Below are 18,751 nucleotides of genomic sequence, written 5' to 3' on the forward strand. Positions count from 1 at the left end.
TATTGTTATTTTAATTGAAATCTAATCATCTTGTGAGTCACAAAAAGCTAATGGAGTTATACTTTAAAGAGTTGCTTACCTAATGTTAGGTGCTTAGTTCAAATTAATCAAAAATACTCAATTTAATAAACTCAAATAAGAGGAAAATGTCACAGAATTTCAAAGTGTTTAATTTAATAGAATTAATTTGAGCATTTAAATTTGCCGTGTATTTGTAGCCAATTCAATCTTTCAAAAAAGTGCCATATTATACAAGTAAAGTAATCATGCAGAGGAGGGAAGTATTACGAATTAGGAAGAGAAAAAGTATCAGTGGTCTCCTTTTCTCCATTTTTCAATTTGGAACACTATTCTGAATTCTTCATGCAACATTTTAATAACCATTTACTAAGTGCTTTTCCACTTGATAACAGGTTCATAATTAAAGACAATGTGGTAACGGCTTTGCATTATTCTGAGGCGCACTATTGATTCAGATTCCACAGCTGAAGCGCTGAAATTGCGGTGTTTCCCACGGCCCGTGAAGGCAGCGGCAGATGCGGGTCTTATTTGTTCTCTCCAGCAGGAGGGCGTTCCGCTGAAGAACATACGAACACACTGTGGTGAATTATGCCGGCGTACGTGCGCACTGATTCATATTTAGATGCTGCCACAGCTTAGCTGTTATCCCAGGGTCTGTGTTTTTGAACCCCGGGCCTTCCTTGATGTTAGCCTTCCTGGTGGCAACACTGCCGGGGGAAAGGCGACAGAGGAGGCCAGGCCCGAAGACATGGAGGCTAGCCGTCCTTGCAGAGGGAGTGAGCTGTAGGACGGTAGGCGCTCTCTCTCTCTCTCTCTTGCATTTCTTCCTCCGCTAAGAAACAATGAAAGACAGACAGGACAGGTTATAGTACCTCTGCTTAGAGGGAGGGGGAGGCTTGAAACCTTTCTACCACCAGTTCTCCTTCAGTTTCAGCTTTCGGATGTTTTTTTCTGCCCGTCGTCGTCAAAAAGCCAATTTTTGAGTTTTTTCCTTATCCACACAGACAATGATGGTGGTGGCTGCAAGTCTTTTTGGCTCAGTCCGGGAATGGCTGGTCTCAGAGGTTTACTGGACCGAGAAAAACATCACACACTTGATGTTTTAACAGTTTTCTGGCTTTATTTCATATCACAGCTCAGTTTCTGGCATCCAGTGTCCTCAAACGTGACACATAAATATTTAAGCACCATAAAAATAACATTCAGGATGAACACACGCACACGCACTGTAAACACAACGGGTGCTGAAGCCCGATTCATCAGGTTCTTTAAAAAAAGTCTCCTCGGCATAATCATAATTAATGTAATCACTTCAGTGTGCATTTAAAATAATAATTGTATACCAAGTGTGAGTTTTAGTGTTACAAATATAAACAGTGCATAACTGAAAGGGGCTAGGAGAATAAATATTTGGCTAAATGAGCCCTAATGGGAAGAGTAAATAGGCTGATATGCATGGCTGCTTATGCAAGACTCATTAAGATCATGTCAGCAAATATTTGTTTTGTTTTCTAGACAAAAAAATGTAGACTTAGTTTTGAAATAAAAATGTCTTAAACATAACATGTGCTCTCTTTGATTCAGTTAATTATAATAACTGTAATCAGCTTTTTTCAATTTAATTCAATTTTATTTATATTGGGCCCAATCACAACAACAGTGGTCTCAAGTCAATCTGCATTTGTTTAAAAAATTTACTGAACTTTACTGTCCATCAGTAATTATTATAGTTTATTAAAACTAGGTGCAAAAAAAATGTTTTAGTTTATCGAAGAAAAGATTTTAAAACAAGATTAAAATTAGAATTAGGGAGGAAAAAGAAAAGAAGATGAAGCTAAAAGTAAAGTAGAAAATGTGCAGGAAATGCTGGATCTGAGTGAGCTACCTGCAGAAGGTATTTTTATTGTGATATTTGATCTTCACTTCCTAAAAACTGAATTGCAAAAACATTAAATGGAGCACTGAAACTAACAAACTAAATTAAAATGAAACATTTTTAACAATAATCTAAGCAAACTCACTTTGGAAACTAAAGAAAACTTACTTAAAAATGAGAAAATTAAATAAAAATAAGGCAGCACCGTGGATCAGTGGTTAGTTCTGTTGCCTCACAGCAGAAAGGTTTGAATCCACCGTCTGGTATTTCTGTGTGGAGTTTGCCTCTCTGGGTACTCTGCCTTTCTCTCACAGTTTAAACGCATGTCAGGTTATCTGGTGATTCTAAACCGGCTTTACGTGTGAGTGATTGTCTGTTTTGTGTTAGCCATGAAGCAGACTAGCAACCTATCCAGGATGTATCCCGCCTCTTGCCCCATGACAGCTGAATAAGTGATAAGCTCCTGCCCCCACTACCTTGAATTGGTTAAATAGCAGAAGACGGATGGAAAGAAAAATTAAATGATTCTAACCCTGTACCCATTTGTTTTCATTTTTGTTAAATTCTAGATTGGACTGCTGAGGAAGGTTAAGGGAATACTCGATCATAACAATATAATAGAGTCACTGAAGCCTCAGAATATCAGTGTGTCCAGTTAGACCAGTGTGACTCATTTTACACTCTAACAAAAGCAGAACTAGAGAAAAATCAGTCAGCAGGGATAAAAAGAGAGCGTTGGTCTTGCCTTTTGGGGGGTTGTCTCGTTGCCTCTTCACTGCACCTGTTGACACTTTCATTTGCACCATACCAGGTGAAATGGATTCACAATGATTTATGCTTCTTAAATAGACACATTAATATCCCTGAAGTTAAAATGAGTTTGTATTAAACTGTGATGATCCAGCGTTCCCTTAATTCTTTGAGCAGTGTCATTTATCACAGCTTGGTAATAAACCCGGGAAGACCTCGTGCCAGCATAGTAATGTTTTTATAAGTTATTGATCCACAATATGTCTGCACTAGCTCCCAGATGTTATTGGTATTGGAGCCTTTGTTACTATAATTCCAGATGTTTGCAAATGCAAAACTACAAATTCAAGCACATCATCAAATTTGTTTATATTTGAGCAGCTCTGGCCAAATTTGAAACATCTGAGTTTCTGAGAATTTCTAAAAGGGGGGCTGGATCCTAGGGCGAGCGGCAGGGTACACCCTGGACAGGTCCCCAGTCTGTCACGGGGCTAACACGTAGCCACAGACAACCATTTGCACTCACATTCACACCTATGGGCAAATTAGAGTTTCCACTTAACCAATTCCCACTAACTGCATGTCTTTGGACTGTGGGAGGAAGCCGAAGTGTACCTGGAGAGAACCCATGCAAACACAGGGATAACATGCAAACTCCACTTTTAAATATATATATTCTTAAATTAGTTGTTGAATTACACATTTTATATGGTGCTTTTCTGCAAATGGTCTAATAACCCTAGCAAAATAATTTAATTAGCTGGCTGTCTGATGAGTTTGTGGTCACACAGATGGACTCGGATTTCACGGTCTGCATGTTGCGACGGCACACGGGGCAGTTTTTCATCTCCTTAGATAGATCATCCAACTCACAGCAGATCTCCAAAACAGGACAAAAACTACTGTTGTCAGCTGCAGTAGCCAGTAGAGAGTCTTCAGCTGATACTGAAGACAATCACAACAGAAAGCTGCCCATAACTGTAGGGGATCACAAAATGGAAAGGGTGGGGTGTAGCTGGTTAATGGTGAAATGGTTAAATGAGCCAACAGATGTACTTGGTTGACCAACCCAACCTACTTTATATGTAACAAGGTAAGATCAACAAGTAGGGCTCTGTAAATATTTGATTGTGTAACTAATAAGGTCAGTGATCCATTACAGTTTTCCAATCAGTTTAAAGCTGTGTAATTACTTTTGATGTAATTAGAAAGCCAGCATGTAATCCCATCCTGAAACAAATACAATATATCCAACTTAAGGTATTTCAATAAGGTGTACTGTTTTGGTAGAGGTTTCTGTTTTATTAGATGTTCTGTTTTTTTCTACACTGTCAGTGCTGATTTCTGAGCGGGGTTGGCCCTCCTAGTATGGACCCCGGCCACATCAGAGGGGATATGTCACCTTTGTATATGCCAAGAAAGAGGAAGCCTGTTCACTCACTTTCAAAAAGTGGAGTGCAATGTCCAGGTAGAAAAAACACATCACACAGCAGCGTGCATCCATCATTGTGGCCATTTACACTGGTAAAACTTGGCAATTTTATCTTTTTTAATGTGTCTTTTTTAATACAATTTCACTTCTAAAGCTGCTGTCCAGCGAATGCCAGAAAGAGCCTGTGAAGTAAATACAGTTGGGTACTCAGAGGTAAGAATACACATCTATAATGTAAAAACCTACATCTTTTCATTTGGCTTGTTTCTGATATATAGTGTATCTAAGGAGCAGGCAGTACTGCTAGCAAGAATGCTGTGCCTGTGTTTCCATTTTCATGTCGTGGTAATAAAAATCTGTTCACTTCATGCGCACAGCTGGATCTCTGCCTCACAGTTTTTTCATCGACTGTTTCAGGAGGATGAGTCCCAAACTGAAGATGGAGTAAAGATGAAGAGAACTTACAGTAGGAAAAGGTAAGAGGCTGGTTAACCTGGTGATTGTACATTGTACTCTTATATGAGAAAGTCATTCACAGTAAATAGATATCATATCATATCTAAACAAGTACAGAGGTTTCAGTAAAATACATCATTATTGCTAAGTGCAATGTAGTACCCTTTTAAAACTCTGCATACACAAATCTTTTGTTGAGATTTCCTACATAACAAAAGGTACAATTAGGCTCGACGTCCTAATGAGATGATGAGATGAGGAAATTCAGCGTTTGCACTTGCTACATATCCATATGTATACATGCTGATATTAACCAAATGGCTGCTAATGGTTCAGGTAGAATGAGCTGTGGCTCATTCAGTTTTGAATATGGTGTTAATTTAAGGCTTCAGAAGCAAAGCACAGGGCAAGGAAGTTCAAGCACAAAAAAGGAAGTCTTTGCTTTGCAAAAAGATTTGTTACACAGAATAAACAGAGTCAAAAACATCTTACAGCAAGAAGTGAAAGGACAGAGTCTGGTACATAGAGAGTGGCAGACACAGTGAAGGAAGAGCGCAAGATAAAGGTGGCAGATTAATGTAGAGCAAGTAATCACTCTGGCAGGAGGAAATACACAAGGTCAGGAAGCGAAGGGTGTGAGAGGATATGTGAGTATAAAATGGGAAATGATAAAAGAGAAAAAAAAGAAAGACAAAAAATAACCAAGGTCTTTATTTTTTCTTTCCACTGAAAAACTAAACAAATGGGAACACCCATCATTAATGAGTGACTAATGAAAATAAAATAAGATTATATCAAAAAGAATCATAAAATCTGGCTCCACTGTTGTGCTCCTTCTTGGTTTTGGCTGTTTAAACTGTGTTTAATTCATTAGATTAATTTAATTTGATACAGAATTTATGTGCAAAGTGCTTTTTTTTAAGTGCTAGTCAAAAACATACGTGCTTGTATTATATTAATAAACAAATAGTTTATCATTTATTTAGCTGCATTCTGTTCATATTGTGCAGTATAGCAACTGTATATAAAAGATGGACCTAAAAATTGACGTAAAAGCTGAAGTTGCTTAAGCCTGTATTTTATAATGGCCTGAAGGGGGATCAGATTGGATGCAGCCACTATGGCTGTGCGATCACAACATTAACACGTATATTGTTTCATGCTGATCTCTATTGGTTATTTCGTGTTGTTGCAAAAACACACAGTTTACTGCAATTTCTCATTGCTTCAGATGACAGTTTGTAGTAGTCACTGAGGCACCACAGAAGGACTAGCCAAAACTAATCGTAGAACTTAGTCCATCATAGAAAAGAAAATGAGACTTGACACTTGTTTGCAGTAGGTAGTTTCCGGATGACCATTAGTACTTTTGATGTAGTGGTTACAGAAAATCCACTACATTGTTATATATCTTTATCGGGATAAAAAAATGACCTATATCAGTATTGAGATATAAGGTTTTGGTCATATCTTACAGCCCTATAAATCACCATGACATCACACATGAGTTTTGAAATCTGTATTTTGGGATAACTCTGTTGTGTTTTTTAATTCCAAAAAGGCCATAAGTGAGTGATGGGCTCATACAAATGTTGGCAAATACACTTAATTTGTAAGCTACTGCTTGATAGAAATCTTCTTTCTTTTTCATTTATTTACATGTCTGTGTCTCACTTGAGTTATGACCTCAGTTACATTTTCATTTCTAACTCTTACTTGATATAATTTCATGTTTATTTTGTAAACTACACACATAATTAGTCAAACAGACAACATACCAGTGTTTGCTTTAGGGCATGGATACATTGTGACTGAAATGTTGGCACCATATGGGCATGCTGTCTTCTTCTTTATTTCAGTCTCATCTTTTATTTACACCCTCTGCCCCACACTACAGTTAAATAATCCGTTCAGGACAAAATGAGGTTCCTGTCTGCATCAGCATTTTAAAAACGTATAATTTAAGTTCCTTTTCTTTTATTAGGTATGAGGACCTCCAGAGTGTTTCCCTGGGAACAGTAGATTACTCAACAACCAGCTGTTCTGTGATGTCATCAGATGGCCTGGCCAATGGGTCAGACCCAGGGTCCATCGGTCCGCCCACTGCCAGGCTCCCTCCAAGACTGGTTGCAAAGGATCTTTGGCCTCAAGGCCCAGAAGCTAGCGGGGAGCAGTCCCAGCCTCATGATCAGAGCTGGAACTCCAGCAGGGACCGAGGACCTGACGCCTGGGCTCCAGGCAGAGACCGACCCCAGGACCAGGTGTGGAACTCTGGCAGAGGGGGACACTCCAGTCAGGACCAGACATGGATTCCAGGCAGGGACAGAACTCACAGCGGACCGGACCAGTCCTGGATGACAGGCCAGGAGCGGGGTCCTGATCAGGGCTGGGCAGCTAGCAGAGATCAAGGGCAGGATCAGGCCTGGAATGGAGGCAGAGATCCAGGAAGGGACCGGGACTCGTCAGGGCCGGAGCAAGGGTGGGGTACTGGCCGAGGCCCAGATCAAGCCTGGAACAACACAAACAGGGATAGAGGAAATGTGTGGAGACCCGGTAAAGACGACCACACGGACTGATTTTGTTTTGAACACTGTGAAATGTAGTAAAATAATATGAGCTTCTTTCATGATATCTGCAAGCTACAAGCGAAAACCAGAACACATAACACATGTGCGAGTGACAGCTTATAAAAGAAGTGTAGGCGATATATGTCCAGAGTACATGTCATTATTTAGGTTATGATTTATGGTTTTGTCTAATTTTTAAGACTTGAACATGAAAAAGGTCCAGAGACCAGAGATGGAGCGAAGCCCTGCACCCAATAACTTCACACAACCACCAGAGGGCAGAGAATCCTGTAAGTTTTCAAGGAGTCTGCATTTAATGCAAAACTCAAAACTCTATATGTTACATTTCTATCTCACATATCTGTTTCATGCTTCTTTTTGGTCTTAAACTGAATATTATTACCATATTAACAATAGTTAGGACTGAATTAACCTTATAAATCAGAACTATAGTTAGACATAAATCAGGAATTCGAAAAGTTGTTTCACAGTTTGTCCCTGGCCATTACGGGAAAACAATGAGGCCATTTTCTCAAGTACACCACCTTCCTTTCAGTCTTGGCAGCAGCGCTATCAGCCACTAATATGTTTTGGCAGAGCGTCTGGCACACCATACCCACTGACTGTTTCACTGTTTGATCAGAGAATCATTACAGTAATCACAAGCATTTTCCTCTCATTGTAACTTATTGTGAACCTTTATTATTTGGGAAGGGTTCTCTAAGAGCCAGGATTTGACCTTATTAAATAATAATTATGATAAAATAGTTTAAAAAGAAAAAATAAGCTTGATTGCATCCAGTCATTCAGTGTGAATCTTGCAGGTTCGGATGCTGCCAGTGCCGGTCAGGCCTCGACAGCTCAGCCGAACGAAGACCAGAAACCTCCAATCCTGCCGGCTAAGAAGGAACCTCCTACTTATCCTCCAGGTCAGAGCAGCAGCTGTTTACCACAGATTTATATGATTTAATAGAAAGGAATCTTATTATACTATGTTTTGTGTGCACTTCTTTGATTGAAACTGTCAATAGGCTTTTATCTGACTGCATTTTTCTTGCATTAGACAAGTATGAGTTTTAAAGGGGATTAGGGTTTTATTTTATCTTGATTTAAACTGATTGTAAGAAATTTAAAAAGGGGTTTCTAAATGTTTTTTTAAATTTCAATGATTAAAAATGGGTGCTGAAGATAATCTGTAATTTAATCAAAATATTATTGTATATTAAAATAGGTAAGGAGTACGCTGCTCCTTTTTTTCTGACGCTCTGTGTGTCGTGTAAAGTAAAAAAAAAGGAAAAGTTGCTTGTTTGTTGACATCAACTAGGAAGCCAAGAGGAACGTTGGCAGCTCCAGATTGTCGCCAAAGGAAGAGTCACCTGTCCAAAATGTAAAAGTGTGAGCAGGAAGACTGTGGAGGGGCTGAAGAAACACATGGAGAACTGCCGACTGGTGAGCCCTTCTTGCATAATAGTGATGTTAGAGTTTTGGACCATCTACCAGAAACCTTCTGCTTTACTGTTTCTCCTGAAAGACTCTAATCATTAGTTATTACTAGTAATGACATTATTTGGAATAATTGGAGTAAATAAATTATTATGTTTTGTGTGTTTAATTTTTTCCAGGATGTCAATTTTCTATGAAACACATTCTGCACTGAAACCAGTTCACACACTCTTCATATTAAGCATCAAGTTTTTAAAAAAATGAATGAGTCTGTAGTGTTTAGTGCTTTACATTTGCACTGGGAAAACCTAGTCTGACTAATATTTCCATAACATAAATTCTGCATGTGTTCTTTGCTGGTTTAAATTTTTACCAAATGAAAAAGTCAGTGTGTCACTCTGTTATCTGTAGCAACCTTTTACCTGCCAACACTGTGGGAAACAGCTCAAGTCTTCAACAGGGATGAAGTATCACATCATGGCTGACCACAGCCACTTGGTAAGACTACTCAGAAATAAACATTTTTAGTTTTAGTTCAGTTTATTATGGTTTTACTCAGTTTGTTGCTACCTTTTCCTGCTTTCTTATTTTTGTAGCCTTCAGCTGATGATGCCAAGGACCTGGATGATCGTACCATAAAAGACAAGCTACGTAAAATCCTGAAGAGACTGGGCAAATTAAAGTGCTCCAAAGAGGTAAAAGGTGCACATAATGTGCTGTTTTAAGAAAGGAGATAAGATAAAAGATTAAACCGGTGGTAGTGTGAAAAAACATGTTTTTCTTTTCTTTATAGGGTTGTAACGCTGCATTTACCAGCATCATGGGCTACGTGTATCACATGAAGAAGTGTGGAAAGGAGGAGTCTGAGCTGGAGAAAATGCTGCTGAACTGCTCTCACTGTGGGAAGACCTATAAATCCAAGGCTGGTCTGGAGTATCACCTGAAATCAGAGCATGCTCCTGTGAGTCACATATGTCATCTAAGCCACTAAATACTATGAAAATTGTAATTCGTTAATACTTTTACATTCAAATTTAAATTAATAGACAATTAGACAAGATGCCAGCCTAGTTTTGTCACCTGTCCTTTTAATTCAAGTGTCTGTGAAACTCTTTGTGCCTCATCTTCACTAAGTGTATTCTCTTGGTTCATCCAGACACCACAGAAGACTGAGGAAGATGAGGCACTGAAGGCCCAGAGGGAGGCTAATCCAGAGAGGACGCCCAGCGGCAGGGTGCAGAGAGCCTCGGCCCAGGTGGCCAACTTCCACCTGGCTGAGATCGCCAACAATGAACTGCCCAAAGACTGGCCCAAGAGGAAGTTTCAGTCTGACCTGGTACCAGATGACAAGAAGGTAAGAGAAGATTCACTTTGCCTGAAATTGTGGATTAAAATTGAGTATATACTGAACATAAATGCGTTTCTTCTTTCTCCTGACGCTCTTTTCAGTTGAAATATGCCCGACCGGGCCTCCCTGCCTTCAGCCAGGAGGTGCTGAGGAAGTGGAAGAATGAGGTGAAGCTGCAGAGGAAAGTCCAGTGCCCCAACCAGGTAGAAAACAACACTAGTCTTATTTTTACCTGTTTAAGTGAAATCAGCAGGCTTATTTCTTTTCTTATCTGAGTAATTGGATCAAGATGTCAAGAGCAAGTATAAATAGTATAACTATAATTCATTTAAAATAAAAATATAGCCATGGAGATTATCAGTCTATCTGTATAAAAACTCAGTTTTTTCAATAACCTGAAATGTTTCTCTTTGTAAATGTACGTTTTTAAAGAGATATATGGAGATATTTTATATTTTTCTTTATTTTCTGTCATATATGCACTGTTGCATTGGTGAACATTCATAGTAAACATGGCCGAAGTTTCAAATAGAGAGGTCAGTGTAGTAGAAGTAATCCCTGTGGATGTGTATGATGTCAAAGAGAACAGATGGTTAACACAGCATTCAAAGCCCATAATATAACATAATGTGTGTTGTCCTCAGGGTTGCGGCTGCACCTACACGAGTGTGTCTGGACTCAAAGCTCATCTGGGACTCTGCACGAGGGTTTGTCATCTTTTTTTCTTTGTTTAGGAAATAACAATGTCGCACACATAAGGTACAAACTTTCCAGGACAAGCAATACATTATATGACACCAGGTATAATTAAATTGAAACTCATCAATGTATTAGCATGAAATCTTAAAATTGGGAAACCCTTCTAATGCTTCATCTGGACTGCTCCTCAATTTTATTGGATGATTCCTGTAAATTAAAGAATGAAGTATTACATTTGTAAAAGCTGCTTTGAACAGAATTTTGAAAATGTGTGTATTTGTAAAATTATTCAGTCAGTTACTCAGACCATTAAGTGAAATATAAAAGTCAGTGCACTATGTGCAGTTAATACTTTATATGCATTCAATTCTTATAATCTTTTCAAGGCTGTTTTTTCCTGTTGTGATTTCAGGGCGACTTTGAGGCCGGTAAATACAGATGTCTGATCTGCAATAAAGAGTTTAACTCTGAAAGTGGAGTGAAATACCACATCAACTCTGTCCATGCACAGGTAATGAAAAGTTCACAAGTTTCTGGCTTGAGCCTTCTTTGTGTAACTGTGTGCAGATGACATTACCATGAATGTAAATACTCTATATCAGGGGTTGGATATGAGCAGCTCCATAGTGTAGTTGTTTAAACTCATCAGGAAAGTTTTTACTAAAGTCATGAATAAAGTGATGTCTCAGACTTAAAACACCAGAATCAGACTTCTTTTTGCAAAGAGACGAGCTGCTCCCTTCTGGCCTATAATGCAATAAATAATAAATAATGCAAGTTAAATGTATGTTATATGATACCACCTCTTCATGCTGCGTGTATCTCAACAGGATTGGTTTGTGACGAACAAAAAAGCTTCCAAGAAGTTTGAGAAGTTCCTTAAAAACCAGCCCAAAGAGGTCGTCCGTGATGTGGATAAGCATACTGTTGATCAGTACCACCATCATCACCTGCAGCATCATCCTCATCATCATCAGCAGCAGCACCATCAACACCACTCACACCACCACCATCAGCAGCAGCAGCACCAGCTCCAGCACCAGCCTCTGCAGCACCCACTTCAGCCGCTGCATCACCTCCAACACCAAACTCAGTACCTCCATCCAGAGAGGCAGAACCTCCCTCCGCAAGTGGACCCTCAACCCCAACAGCCGATACTCCAGTACACCAGTTTGGAGCCTCCTCCGGGGCCAGTGTGGGTTGATATGGACCACAGAGGAGGAGTGCTGGGGCCGGAGCAGGCCCCGATCGAAATGGAAATGGCTGACAAACCTGAGGAGGACAGCGGTGGGATGGTGAAGGATACAAGGAGAGGGAAGGAGGAAAGAGGAGTAGATGTAGGAGAGAGGGGGAAGGCTGACAGGAAGCAGAAGGATTGCTTCACTTTTGGTGGTAGCAGCGGAGGTGGAGGTTGTGGGCGCAGCAGCAGCAGCAGTAGCAGTAGCAGCAGCAATACCGGCAGCTCATCGAGTGAATCGGAGGTCGAGCAGCAGGAGCGGCAGAGACAGATTGACCAGTGGAGCCTGAAACGACCGGGCATCATGGGCCTCTCGCTGAGGCTGGAAAGCGACAGAGAAACACTTAAAAAGACCTAAAAAAACACACTTTCCTTAACATTTCAAATGTCTGCAGCTGATTTTAATGGAAGTAGTGAAAAAAAGGTGAAGCAAGAAAAACATCTGCATAAGTTTTCCACAAGACAAACCTGTGAGACGGCAGCTGAGACAATTAAATCCACTAACCTTTCGGAAGTGATGGTGGATGCCGTGAAGACAAGCTCAAGCTGTGAGCGTGGAAAGCTCAGACTGCTCGTTTCCAGAGGCTGCTTCTCTGTGTTGAAATGGTTGTCGTTGTATAACCTTGAGAAATGTAGTTTATCGTGTGTTTATCTGTAACAGATCGTTTTCACCAACTTTAAGCATCTTATTGTTTAAAAGGTTTCATAAAACTCTTCTTGTCTTTCATGTTTAACATCAAAAGTTAACCTGAACAGAGACTGCCAGGTGGACTGTTTACTTGTACTTGTCTAGTCACGCTCTCCGAAGACATTTTGTGCCTCTCGAGTATGATTAGTATAACTTCATACTACTCATCACTTTTAATTATGACTGATCACCTTCCTTGGTGAAGTAATGTTGGAAATGACAGGATCACTGTTCACTGGCTTGGATTCTTCTGTCTGTCTGATATTGTTTTCATTTCAGATTTTTTTTTAATATAATTTTGTATTTAGTTGCCATTCTTAAGTAAAATCTGCTGCCAGTTTACAGACCTTTGGGCATGTACATGTGACATATACGTAGCAGTGAAGCAAATCTAATGTAAAAGGAAAGAAATAAAAATAACGTAGTATCAACTAACACTTTATTTCCTAAAGTGTACTGGAAACATCAGTACTATTCTTATTAAGTGCAGCTTAAGCAGTTAATCGTGTCCATTGTATCACTGCAGCTCCATCAGTTACAGAGAAATCATGAGCAGTCTGAAACCACGTATCACCAACACAGCTGGAAATTCCCTCCTAAACTGAATCTCTTGATCCTGATAATGTTGTGATAATTACTTGAGAACTTGAGGGCCATATTACACATTTCTTTTATTTTTTTGCTTTTTATATTAGTGAATATATGGCACTAAATGTCCAGTTTTTTGCTACAATCAATTCTAAACTGGGCCAGGCCCTACCTCTGGTAAAGATTTCATGCACACAAAATCCGTAACATTTTCCTTAATCCTGTGAACAAACTTTCAGATTAACCAAGCACACAGCCTCCTTAGTGGAGGTAGCTACAGGATGTACCCCCGGTTAATTAAAGCTCTGTTGGTTTAGGATTATTTGATGTAACCTGAATAGTCGGAAACCTTAGAAAATTTGTTATGTACCAAGAAACAGAAACAAACATAGTTTGAGTAGAACTTAACCCGTGAGTGACATGACATGATTGTTTTTCTTTTATTTTTGTTGAAATGTAGGAATCCTTTATTTGCCAAAACCTAGTTCAACCTCAGCAGTTAAAAATAATCTTAACTCAAGTTATGCGCTGTGTTTCTTTTTTGGCTTTATTAGATAGGTGCAGTGAAGGGTGACAGGAAAGTGGAGGGAGAGAGAGACGAGTCGGATTCAAACCTGGGCTGGCCGCTCCCAGCAACATGGCGTTTGGTCACCTGCTACCCCCCAAAAAAAGAAAAACATCAGTAAATGTCCAAAAAAAATTCTTTATTGTATATTTTTTATGTCACATTTGATTATGTTGTGCAGACATGCAGTCAGAGTGCATGCATCCTCTCCAGCTCTCCTCCACTGACATAAATGCAGCTGACTCGGGTGTGATGAATGGAAGCTAACTATCATGTAACATGAAGGATATTCACTCTTATTTAACCGACAGCATGTAGCCTAATGTTTATGTACTCTGTGTTTTGTATCTCCTACAGTGGGAAATTGTCACGTCAGTCAGTTCTGTGATGTTTTCCTACAAATGTGCATATTTTTTTACAAATTTATTTTGAATGTATAAATGTGTTCTTGTTTCTTCCCTTTCTTCTGCACTCCCATAGAGCTGGATAAATGAACCATTTAACACAAATTGTCTCTTAGTCGGTGAAATTATGTAAAAAGAAAAATACCCATGACCGTATTTAATGTGTTTGATTTTTTACAGTGCTTTAACTCTCATTACCCTCCATCAGATGCCTTTAGGATGAATAGTTGGTGTTGTTTAAGTCTGAAATTAGAAAAAAGCATTATTTTTTATTTTTATTATTGATATTCTCTGTTAATGTTAAGGAGCGTTGGCGAGCCTTTGGTTCTGAGTTGTGTCAGGACCTCTACATACTTACTTGCAAGTATTTTTTCCCCATTTTTAGACTGTTGAGACTGAAAAGTCTTTAAAACATTAATTGTACTTTAGTTTTATATCTGTCTTTGTCACTAACCACTACAGATTTCTTTTGATGGTGTTTGTATGTAAGAGGGAAATAATTATAAGACTTACGTCAGTAGTTTCTATCTTTGTGGGTTGTGATCTCATGAAGTGAAGCCAGTATCTACAGCATCTACCTTCATAGGAGATTGCATTTTCTTTGTGGCCTCTTTATTAGGTACACCTGTGCAATCTTAATTCGATTCAGTCCAACTCTCCAAATGTAAAGCCTACTTTGTGTCTAAAATATTGAGGGTTTGCTTAATATATGAATTTTTTGTATTGTAATATGATGGACGAAAACATTTTTGTCATGATGAGCTCTATAATAAAGACAATAGCACATTTCTGATATTCTTCAACATAATCTATACATAAAAGTCACAAATGTAGAATTTTGTTAGAGCCCAACTAATTTACAAGATAACTGATACCGATAGCTGCTGGAGCAGCCAAAACAGTAAAACACCTGTAACAAATAGCTCGAATGAATTAAAATAGCTCGACGAAATAGCCCAACTAAAGAGAAAACAAATGAGCTCAATTAAGCTCAACAGGTAAAATTATTAATATTTCTCCTTCTTTTGGGTGTTCACTTTCGGGGGTTACCAGCACATCATCCTCCACATTCTCATCCTCTTCAGTCACACCAACAATCTCCCTCTCCATCCATAAAACTTCTCTGGGTTCCTCTTCTTTTTTACTTACCTTTCAGCTCCATCATCATCATCCTTTCTCTGCAAAGGGTAATTTGGGGGATTCCATTCAGAACTTTCCAGTAATGCCTTACACAAGCTTATTACCACTAAGACACTTCTGAGCACACCATGACCTACTGCACTGTAATGCTACTCTGCTGCAGGTTCTGCAAACGGTGCTGATAGTGGAGAGGAAACAACTCCTAAACTTACTAAACTCTGAATGACTCTAAACACCTTTATCTGCTTTATGTTCAATTAAAATAAAGTTCTGATATAAAATCATATCAGACAACATACTGTATACGTCAGTGTATGTGTTACAGGTTAATACAGGGCAGTAACATCATTGAACTGGAACATTCATCGGGGTTTACAGAGCTGTTGTTCTGAATTGCTAAAGATTGCACAAAGTTACCTTATCAGTTGAGGTGAGGCGTTGATGTTGTGGTTTAAAAATATAACGTCCCATTCTATGCAAGGCCACCTGGGTTGGCTGGAAGACTGTTTACTTAGCCTGGCAGGGCGAAGGACACTGTCTCAGCTGAACTCTGGACACGCACACACATACATATACATTGATAAGCACACACTCATCCTCCCTCCCTTTCCAAACGCCTTCGACGCTTATTCCCTTCCGATGCTGACGGTGGATCATGGAGACCAGCGCACAGGCTGCAGGCCCGGATGTACTGTCTAAATCGGCTGTCTCTCACCCTTTACCCGCCCCTGTTGCTTGTCATGTGTTTCTTTGGTGTATTAAGAGTTTTTTTCATGTGCTATGTGCAGAGGTGTTTTTTTCTGTTCTCAAACTGATCTCCCTGTTGGAGCTCAGTCTGGGGGGAGTTATTTTTTTCTCCTTATCTTTCCTCATGTGGTGCTTTTTCCATGTTATACCCCTCTGACCTGTCTTCCCCATGTGATGTTTTGTGTAATGTATGTATGGTCGGAGGGTAAGATGGCGCCGCCATTGCATGCAATAGGTCGGCAGCCTTATGAAATTTCCCCCTTGTGGGACTAATAAAGGTATATCAATCAATTTCAAATCAGTCTTCAGAGACCAAAAGTATGGTTTACAAAATATTAAGCAAAGGTTAGAAGGATTGTGTGGAAAAATTAGACAATTTATGTTTTATTATTTTTCCCTCCTTTTTTATGGCGGTCATATTTGTGATCAACTTTCTTATCACCCTGCATGCACTTTGGCATGTTTCACAGCACAAATGAAAGCAGACTTGCATCAGCCTTTTCTATTTGACCAAACATTTGACCTATTTAATAACTGAAGCTCTGCATTTTATGGGATAACACTGAAATATGTTTTCACCATAACTAAACTATTAAGGTGTGGCTATTTTGTCACTGTGGTTCAAACTTTGCTTTTTCCTGCTGTCTTCCTGTCCTTATATTGCAGACCCGTATCTGTTCATGCTGGAGCACAACTCTGACTTCTAGTGTGAGTTTTTATTCTAATTTTTTCTGTTCCAATTAACTGGAAAGAAGTAGTGAGAGGCGCTCAGTATTTCCATTTGACATTAGTAATGTAAACATGATTTGATCCTCACCTCCTCCTGTTAAGTGATTGTTTTCCAAGAGGTTTCAGTTCAGTGATCATACTCGAAGTAATGCTGGGAGCTGAAGTAATTTATTGTTGGTGAAGTGTTTTTAATGAAGTGACAAATGATAATGATGAAAACTGATATCTTGTGACTCAACTTTTAACCCTCTTCAAAAGAAAAAAAAAAAAAAAAGAACAGTTCAATATCCTGTATTGTCAAGGCCAGATTTAAATAAAGGTCCAGTCAGTTAGTAGCCATGTAACATCTGTAAACAGACCAAGTGATTGATTTTTTAATGTTATGAGACATGATTTTTATTCAGATGATAACATTTATTCAACAATTAACAACACATTAAAAACTGTATATCTGAAATTGTTACTACTTGTTTTTTATTAGAAGTGATGTGCTGCTGTTTCATAGTACTGGCAGTGTTATAACAACAGACAATTAAAGATTTAATTCATGCTCATTCTGTGTCTTAATAATACTGAGTGGCGGCTGGCATATAGAGTGATGGGTAAAGGATTAACCCCACTGCATTCCCCAGTATAAATGCCTGTCTTAATTCATATCTTTTAAATCATGGCTCTTCTTTCTTGACTGCAGCAGTGGTATTCACATCTCAAATCATCTCAGATTATTGCTCCATCGTTGAAAGTTTAACCCAAAAAATATGGGGTTTGCTTCTTCCTCGACATCTCATTTGAACTGTGGCTGTGCATCAGGGAGGTTTGAGGAGTCCCAGTCCATCTGTGAGGTCCTAACACTGAAGGCCTCCATTTTCTTTTCATTTTTTTTGTTTGTTTGTTTGTTTTGGAGCAGGTTCATGGTCTGCTCCTACTCTGACACCATGTGGTCTATCCAATAAATCTAGTTGTATGGGAACTTATTCAGCTGACCAGTGTTAAATTTGTTAATGCACAAGGATAAAAACTATGATCATGTGTATTTATAATGTCATTAACAAATATAAATCTCTCCATTACTGGTTGGACATTGGGGGCTGTATCTTTTTTAGAAGACAGAGAGAGCAAGATAAAGTATTAAACAAATTATATTAGAAGAAATATAAACGCCAATGAAGAACCTGTCATCCTTATCATGCTGGCCTCACTTTAATGTCTGAAGCAGTTTGAGACATAACCTGACTCAGTAAACTCAAAAACAGCCCAGCCGACTTGTCTGAGAGTCTTTCTGAAAATACTTTATTGTTTTGCAATGTGGATAAACTGAGTCGGAAACTGAAAGTTAGCCCAGCACAGTGAATGTTACAACCCACTTAAAAGCAAAGTATTATCTGGGGTGGGGTGTAACACCAAGTAAAAAAACAAACAAAACTATTAACGGTCACAAAGTTAATGTCATTAACCAATTAGGACCAGGATATTGGCTCCAACAACAAACAAAATACCTCTTTCTAGCTAAAAACAAAAACAAAAAAACAACTGAGACCACTCTGTCTATAAGAAAATAAAGAGTACAATGGCTGAGCTCCCTGTCTCTAGCCACAAAACAGGGGAAAAACCGCTGAAACAAAAATGGCAGAGAGCCCCTCTGTGGATTCCACTGTGGATCACTACAGGCATTTTGAGACGGCGGTCTTTATGCAGTGGCTGACGAGCTGCAACACATCTCAGTTGTGCTTATGAGGCAGACCTGGAACACAGGAGGAGGAGAAAGAGCTCTCTCACACAGGAAGAGCCACTAGACCGTAACTCATACAGAAAAAACAAATATCCATCATGGACAGCCTGCTGTGCTCTCTCCCCTCCTATCTGTCCATTCTGATTTTGACCCTTCAGCAGTACGTGGCAGTATTGAACAGAAATTCGGTTAATGTATTGCTTGCAACATGGCAGAGGCCATGACAGTATCTCAGTGTGTTACCTCTAACTGTACACAGAATAAAATAAAATAAAAACAACTTGGGAATTTTACTCTCAGAGCTGAATGAGAAAAACAAAGGTGTATACCAT

At 39.1% G+C, this 18,751-nt stretch overlaps 1 protein-coding gene across 2 annotated transcripts; it reads left to right on the forward strand.

Annotated features, from left to right (window-relative positions):
- Window positions 1-522: 522 nt before the first annotated feature.
- LOC100705013 (zinc finger protein 512B) lies at window positions 523-14,862 on the forward strand. 2 transcript variants are annotated; one of them, XM_019346332.2, is made up of 16 exons: window positions 523-812; window positions 3,956-4,115; window positions 4,234-4,292; window positions 4,497-4,555; window positions 6,520-7,088; window positions 7,303-7,392; window positions 7,927-8,031; window positions 8,427-8,551; window positions 8,957-9,043; window positions 9,142-9,240; window positions 9,339-9,506; window positions 9,702-9,899; window positions 9,995-10,096; window positions 10,538-10,600; window positions 11,005-11,103; window positions 11,423-14,862. In XM_019346332.2, exons 2-16 carry the CDS (start codon window positions 4,016-4,018, stop codon window positions 12,185-12,187), a joined length of 2,688 nt encoding a protein of 895 aa, XP_019201877.1. In that variant the 5' UTR covers window positions 523-812; window positions 3,956-4,015; the 3' UTR covers window positions 12,188-14,862. The 2 variants fall into 2 exon arrangements, with proteins under 2 accessions (XP_019201877.1, XP_019201876.1); XM_019346331.2 differs by having other exon boundaries at window positions 524-812; window positions 3,983-4,115.
- The last annotated feature ends 3,889 nt before the right edge of the window (window positions 14,863-18,751 follow it).

This window comes from Oreochromis niloticus, linkage group LG15 (genome assembly GCF_001858045.2).
Source record: "Oreochromis niloticus isolate F11D_XX linkage group LG15, O_niloticus_UMD_NMBU, whole genome shotgun sequence".
Classification (NCBI taxonomy): domain Eukaryota; kingdom Metazoa; phylum Chordata; class Actinopteri; order Cichliformes; family Cichlidae; genus Oreochromis; species Oreochromis niloticus.